General features: G+C 28.5%; 1 protein-coding gene across 1 annotated transcript; it reads left to right on the top strand.

Annotated features, from left to right (window-relative positions):
- The first annotated feature begins 4,257 nt into the window (after positions 1–4,257).
- LOC109787790 (uncharacterized) lies at positions 4,258–7,592 on the top strand. Its single transcript, XM_020346357.3, has 5 exons — positions 4,258–5,801; positions 5,912–6,022; positions 6,247–6,410; positions 6,533–6,695; positions 7,029–7,592. The coding sequence occupies exons 1-5, from the start codon at positions 5,337–5,339 to the stop codon at positions 7,197–7,199; spliced, it is 1,074 nt and encodes a 357-aa protein (XP_020201946.1). The 5' UTR covers positions 4,258–5,336; the 3' UTR covers positions 7,200–7,592.
- The last annotated feature ends 241 nt before the right edge of the window (positions 7,593–7,833 follow it).

The raw sequence follows: 7,833 nt of genomic DNA, 5'->3' as shown, positions 1-7,833 counted from the left end.
CCTCCTGCCATTACTTTTCTGATCACCCGAAAAGTTAACAATTATACTATAAGTAAACAACAAACTTAATCAATCATAGCACTAACATATCAACAAATTCCACAATCAAATCATTCCATCAATTATCTACCAAACAAGCATAGTAGACTCATAACTCACGGCCGATTGGATCAACCTGGCTCTGATACCACTAAATGTGACACCCTTACTACCCCAACACATATATTGTAATAATGAAAACTTACAAATAAATTTTTCAATTTTGGTAAAAGGGTTCACATGAGAATCTTCAAAATTATTCTTCAATAACCACAATAATAAAAATGAAATGCAAGAGTTTACAAATTATTTTCAAAAATAATATTTACAATTCCAAATCCATATAAAAACCTATGTTCTAAAAATCCTCTGCCCCGATGTCACAATATCAGAGCATCCCACAATTCAACTGTTGGCATTCTAGATGCCACTCGAAGCCGGATCTTCCTCACCTAAAACATCCACAATTTATACGGTGAGAAAAGAAAATACCTATATGCAAAGCACATACAAAGACACCACAAATGTAATCTCATCATAACTCGTTGCTTAATAAAATATTTACAAGCATTCATATATATATATCATAATTTATCAATCATTCATCATCTTCACATCTCAATTCACAATTACATCAATCCATCACAATCCACATAAATCTTACAATTAACATTATGTCAAGACCACGCCACAACTGACACAAGTGATACGGGTTAATTGCCTCACTCATCCCACACCATGCCAGGGGCACGCTCGTCCTTGTAGCATCACTTACCCAAGGTTCGTCTCATCCCTGGTCATTAGTGTGAGGAACCATAATCACATCACAATCCACACAATCTCTTGCAATTAACCCTATGCCAGGGCTGCCATATTTAACATAAGTGATGCGTGTTAATTGTCTCACTCATCCCACACCATGCCAGGGGCACGCTTGTCCTTGAAGCATCACTACTCAAGGTTCGTCTCATCCCTGGTCATTAGTGTGAGGTACAACAATCACAATCATAATCATATCCACACAACATCTCATCTCATATCTCAATTCCATATTACATGCACAACAGATAAGTCCAACAAAATAAGGGTTTACACACCCCTCAAGCAATTTACATCTAGATCATCAATTCTTATCAATTAATATAACAATAACATTCATAAATTAATAAAAATAATCAATAGAATTATCAATTTAATATAATTTTAACATAAACAGTAAAACCCCCAATTATTCCAAAACCTAGCTCACAGGAACTTTTCTACAATTTCATTCTCTCTCCGAGATCGTCATTCTTAATAATTAAATATATATTTCTAATCCTCAACACATACAGAATCTAATGATATCATTAATTCCTCAAACAGAAATAATCTAATTTTTCCAAAACCTAACTTACAGACACTTTTCTATAATTTTGTTCTCTCTCCCAGAGCATCATTTTTACAAATAAATCATATATTCGTAGTCCTAAATATATATAGAATCACATAAGACAATTAATTCTCCAAACAGAAATAATTATAAAATTACTCATAATCCTAAGGGTTCTTCTTCTACCCAATTCCCTCATGTAACTCTACATATAAATAATTCTCTTTTCCCCCGTACCTGGATATGTAGAAGCTAAACCTACACAAGATCTGGTTGGTCTTCCTCGCTGGGTTCCCCTTGGTCTAAAGCAGAAAGTAGAGAGAAAAGAAGAGAGAGCAGAAGAAAAGAAATCAGAAAATGAGAGGTGTGCCTTTTGGGAGTGGCAGAGAGCTCAATTTATAGGCCTTAGGTTTCGCCGGAACGGCCCGTTCCAAATTCAGAACGGCCCGTTCTGGACCCTAAAATCATGGGTAAAAATCACACCCAAAACGGCCCGTTCTCAAACCAGAATGGCCCGTTCTGGTGTGCATTTATTACTCACAACTGCCATAACCCGTTCCAAGCTCATTCCCACTTAGATTAAAGACAGTTTTTAATAGTCCAGAACGGCTCGTTCCAACTTGAGAACGGCCCATTCTGGGCTACGAACTAACATACATTTTGGTAGTTTGGAACGGTCCATTCCAATTCCGGAACAGCCTATTTCCAAACTACTAAATCACCCCTATACTTTTATGAAATTACCAAAATACCCTCAATTAAAAATAAAATAAAATAAAATGAAATAAAAACTGGGGTCTTACACACTTCCACAATCAACTAATGCTCTTAAATTCATTTTATTATTTTTTTCTAGTTTGGAGAAATAGTTTCACTTTTCAAAAATACTATGCGTACGAGTTAAAAACGTAGAAAAAAATTAAAAGTATTTGTTCATTAATTTTCAATAATAATAAAAAATGGTATTCATTGTCTTAGGTATTAATAAAATAAAAATAAAAAATAATTATTTTTATTAAAAACATAAATTTTTAATATTAATTTTCAAGTAATTAAAAATATTTAATTTAATACATTAAATATTTGCTTAACTAAATCAGTGTCTTAAAAATATTCATTAACAATACCCTTCAAATAATTATAATATTAAATAAAATATATTAAATGCTCTATGTCCATAAAATATATATTAAATATTCTGTAATCAGTACAATAAAGACCTTTCTTAATAAAACTATTGACTTTTTAGAATATAAATAAATAAAAATAAAATGTTGTTTATGAGTACACTAAAAATATGGATCTGGTATTGGATAATCAATTCTATTAAATAATTCACATTTAATATTTTCAATTAATAAAAATAAATATTCATGAACAAATTCTTAATTTTTTTTTACCTTTTTATCAGTAAAATTATAATATTGGCAATAACATTCAAATCTAGGAACCATACGTATACTATTCCAATTATGGGTGTTTTGTTGTGCGGTTTAATTTGATTTTTATTTTAAAAATTATTTGAATCAAATAAAAAATTATGTGCGATACAATTTGGTTTGATTTGTAAGTTTAGAAATCCGAATTAAAGTAAATCAATTTTTTTTTTAGTTTGATTTCTTTTACAATTTTTAAAAATTATTATTTAAAAATAAATTAAAAATATGATATTATATTATTTTGTTAAAGACTCATATATTAAAAATAAAAATAAAAATTATTCATATATTAAAAATTTGCAATATGAACATAATGTATTTTAACACCAATAGTCGTGAAAACATTTATTTAATATAATTTTAGTTATGATATTAAATATTTTTTTTCTTATATATAATTTATCACTTAAAATAAAATTATTTTTGAATGTTATAAATAATTTATAATTTTTTATTAAAAATTTAATTTAATAGTTTGCAATGTTATAAAACACTTTTTTAATAAAATATATTATAACATGTGTTTAGAAAGAAAAATCACATTTTATATTATGTATAAATGTTGTATATCTACATTATGTATTTAGGAAAAAAATATTTACATACAAGTACAGTTCATTATGATTTGGATTAGTTTTATATTTCAATTTGAAAATCGAATTGAATAGTGTGGTTTGGGAAAAAAATTGAACTAAACCACTAATTCATGACTTTGTATCATTTTTAATTTTTGGGACTGATTTGTAATTTTTTTGTTTAGATTGGTTCAATTTTGATCACTTAATCTTAATTTTTCTTATATATATATATATCAGTGGAAGAGACTATATATAGATAGATAAATAGATGTATGTGTGTGTATTTGACTAGTTAGAGATTTATTGAAAATAAAAATTAAATAATAAAATAGTGGGAGATAATAATTCAAAAATTGTTATAAAGACAAAAATGTCTAAAGAATAAATTATCTCCTTTAAATATTCTTACAGATTTTTTACTTTAACTTATACTTTAACTTTAATATAAGTTGTTATTAACTTTTTTGTTTTTATGAATGACACCCATTATTCATCAGGAACTTTGATACAAATTTAAAAATATTTTTAAAATATTCTTTATTAAAAAAAAAATTTATTAGAGAAACTTATATCCAAACAAATAATAATATACCATGATAAACTCTTGGTCATTTACTTCTTATCTTCTACAAATTAAAAAGGATATTAAGCGAAAAAAAAAAATTATTACCCCTTCTGGACTATATTTTTTATGTTTAATTTTTTTTCACATTTTTTAAGAAATATTTAATATTAGTATATTAAATTTCAAATACTCTTCTCTTATTTAGTATCTTCAATAAAAAAAATAATTACTAAATCGATATATATGTGAAAAAGGATAATTAATATTACTTAGAACATGTATATCATTAAAAAAAAAAATAGAACAAAACAAAAGTGTTAAAACATAAAAAATAAAATAAAAACCATTATGAAGGGAGTAGGTGGTTATGAATCATATACATCATCCAATCTTATTATAAAGCACAATTTAAAAGTAGACAATAATCTTTTTATAATGTAATTTACAAATTTTATAAACATTAATTTTTTTTTATCTTTTATCCCTATTAATAATTATAAAAATATATGTTTTTTTATTGTTAGATAATAATGAGAGAAATTGATAAATAAATATTTTCTCTTATGTCTTAAACTCTTTATTTACAGTTTATTATTGGTGCATAACAGTACATAAAGAATAGTAGTAATATCTATAAAAAAAAATTAATTATAAGTAAAAGGGTGAAATTGATATATTTTATTTTATAAATCCAAAAAAATTAATTAATATAACTTATGATTCTATTAAAAATGTCTTATAAGAAGAATAAGATGAAGTAGTCCTTAATTAATCTTTACATAGTGTTGTTATTTATTTTTTTGTAAATTAAAAAACTTGAATATCTCAGACAAACATTTATTGAATTTATGAACATTTATTAATTCTAAATTACCATTTAGTGGAAGTAAACGCACACATGCCGAGTTTGAGGGTCGCCATAAGTGGACCCAAAAGTTGCAAAAGTCAACAAAGGGTGTGTGGTCCATGCATATCTTATGAAGCAAACAACTTAAGATGACGCTTTCTTCAAAAAGGGATTCCTATATGGTTTTAGGGGTCAAAGAACGATTTAGGGAGAAAGAATGAGAGAAATTCTAGTGTGTGTTGTCCAGAGAGAAAATGAGGGGAATGGAGATATTTTGAATTCCTTATTAGCTTAAAACTATTCAGTGTGTGGAAAATATTTAGTTGCCTTAGATTTGCTTGGTCTTTAATTTTTTAATATACTATTTTCTTGTTTAGGCCATTTTGTAATCTATATATGATGAGATTATTATGATATGTGTATGTGTCAGACAACTTTGGAGTTACTTAGAGATTTGTTGAAGTGTGTGTTGGATCTTGGATGAAAGATAGCACAAATGGGTCAAGAAGATGGAACCCAAAAATTCAATAGAATTGGTGGTGGTAGAAGAGGTGTTGGTAGACCTTCCAAAGGGCCAAAGCCAAAAAAGGTGCCACAGAGAGGACTTGGTGTGGCACAGCTTGAAAAACTTAGGCTGGAAGAAGAGAAAACGAATGCAGCAAATGCAATTTCATCATCACCAACCAATTCCCCTTATGATTTTCATCTTCAAATTCCAAATCTTCTGCGCTCCAATCAACCATCTTCTCCAAATTCACTGCCTTCTAGCACTGTTTCATTGGTAAACACTAGTGGTGGTGGCCCACATGATCTCGAATTTGAGAAGAACAACTTTGGGTTGGACTCTGGATTGGCTTTAGCAAAAGTTTTGCCTTGTGATTCCAATCCCATTAGGCCCTTCCCCAATTGGGTGCAGAGATCACAACAACAATATCAACAACATCATCCTCCTTCTTCAATGGTAAGATCCTTTGAAGTGTGATTTTTCTCTCTTGAATTTTCATGATTGTTGTCATCTTTTAGCTCATTCTCTTCCTGTGGAATATGAAAGCTTTGGTTTGGATTGTGCAGGTGAGTGTTTCCTCAGAGACTTCTTCAACAACTTTGCCTCATTCCTCAACAGAGCCCCCTTCAAACCAAAACTATAGTTTAAGCTATGTTTCTAAGAGGCAGGAAGAGAAGGTATCTACAATTTCTAGTCTCAAATTATTAATTTGACTAGCTCAACCATTCAATTGTTTGAAGTGTTTTACATGAATTTTGTTCATTAAATTGTTCATATATCCTCTCTAGTAATTTTGATAAATTCAGTAATTTTCATTAGATTTTTTTCCCTTGGAATTTGCCATATCTTCAAGCTTATAACTGAATGTTATAATAGAATTAATGTTTTGAACTTGGTACAGATGAAAGGAGTTAAAAGGCCAAACCCCTTTTCCTTGGATATTCCACCTGTGTCCTATTCCGATTTTAAACTTCTCACTTCCGCTGCTCCTTTGAAAGCAAGTGAAACAATTTCATGTGGCAGTGGAAGAGAATTCAACTTGGATTTTGGCAATTCAACTTTAAGGTTGGCTCAACTTTGATCTTATGAGTTATAATTGCTTTGTAGTTACAAATTATGAGTTTTTATAATTGCTTTGTAGTTACAAATTTTTCTTGCTCACATTGTCACACTATGCATGTCTACAGGGAAGTTCTTTCCCCTTCTGCATCCAACTCAAAGCTGATCTTAAAGAAGAGCAAAAAAGAGAATAACAATTTTGGTGGAGATTTTCTTAGGCTGGCTCCTCCTACTCCATGCTTAAATTCCAAGTTGAAGTCTCCTTCAACTTCCTTAGCATTTCTCCCACAGGTATATCTCAATTTTAAATCTCTATCTAGTATGGTTGGAAAAGTCTCATGAAAAATGTTAACAATACACACTCTTAACACTCTTTCTAATACTCTTTCTATTATCAATTAAAAATCACAAATTCTAGTTAGTTATATTGCTAAATCATAAGAGATTTGTTAAATGAGATGTAACACTCACAAAATTTGTGATTTTTAATAAATTTAAACAATAAAATGCTTGATAAGCAATTGTCAAGAGTGTATCCTTAGAACCTTTCTTCTCGTATTAGCTAGTTATTTTCCCCATTTTTTTAATTTTATTGTTCATTGTTAACTTCTATTTTTTTTAAAGGGAAATATGGTTGATCAAGTCCCTTCCCCATCAGGGTATAATCAACAACAGCAACAATGGTACAATTTCCTCCCTCCAGCAGCAAAGGTGGTACAAATTGGACAAGAATCAGACAGGTTTCAGGATTGTAATGCAGTGGGAGAAACTATTGATCTCAATTTGAAGCTGTGAACATCTTTGATTAATTTTTATAAGTAGCTAGGTAGGAACTGTCTCTTAAGGATTAGGCATACTGGAGTAGGAAAGATTAGATGCTGATTAATTTCTTTGTTTAATGACTGTGTTTTGATTAGGCCTAATTTTGGTGGGATTGCTTCCTTTGGGAATAGAAATCTGAATTGTTAGTTTCGCAAGCTTGTCTTACTATTTAAAATATGCATTTCAGAAATATTGATTTTCTTAAATATTTTTTTTATTGATGTTTCTCGTAAAATTGTTTTCATGATGAAGTGAGATTTGACTTTCTCAAAGAAATTTTTCAATGATATAAAGTTCACGGTACCCTCATTTACAATCCTAGGAAGTTTTGGAACATTTTCTTTTGTGATAAATAATTAAATGTAATAATAAAAAAATCAATATATATATATTGTTAGAATACTTATTCTAATTTAAAAAAATATATTTTTATAATATATATTATTTTAAAATTTTAATATAATATCTTATAATTTTAATTACTCCTTTCGTCTCATAATAAGTGATATATTAGAAGAAAAAAAATTCTAAAATAAGTGTCATGTTAATTTTTCAATGTAGTATTAATTACTAAATTTTCATCTATACTTTTAATAATATTATGTAG

Source organism: Cajanus cajan, chromosome 8 (genome assembly GCF_000230855.2).
Source record: "Cajanus cajan strain Asha chromosome 8, NIPB_CcT2T_4, whole genome shotgun sequence".
Taxonomy (NCBI): domain Eukaryota; kingdom Viridiplantae; phylum Streptophyta; class Magnoliopsida; order Fabales; family Fabaceae; genus Cajanus; species Cajanus cajan.
The sequence above is the reverse complement of the archived record's forward strand: the minus strand, read 5'-3'. Positions and strand labels throughout refer to the sequence as shown.

Excerpts from the sequence above, each read along its gene's own strand:
- LOC109787790 (XM_020346357.3), top strand. The coding sequence starts at position 5,337 with ATGGGTCAAGAAGATGGAACCCAAAAATTCAATAGAATTGGTGGTGGT. Across the intron at positions 5,802-5,911 it reads ATCATCCTCCTTCTTCAATG|GTGAGTGTTTCCTCAGAGAC; the intron begins GTAAGATCCTTT and ends TGGATTGTGCAG. Across the intron at positions 6,023-6,246 it reads CTAAGAGGCAGGAAGAGAAG|ATGAAAGGAGTTAAAAGGCC; the intron begins GTATCTACAATT and ends AACTTGGTACAG.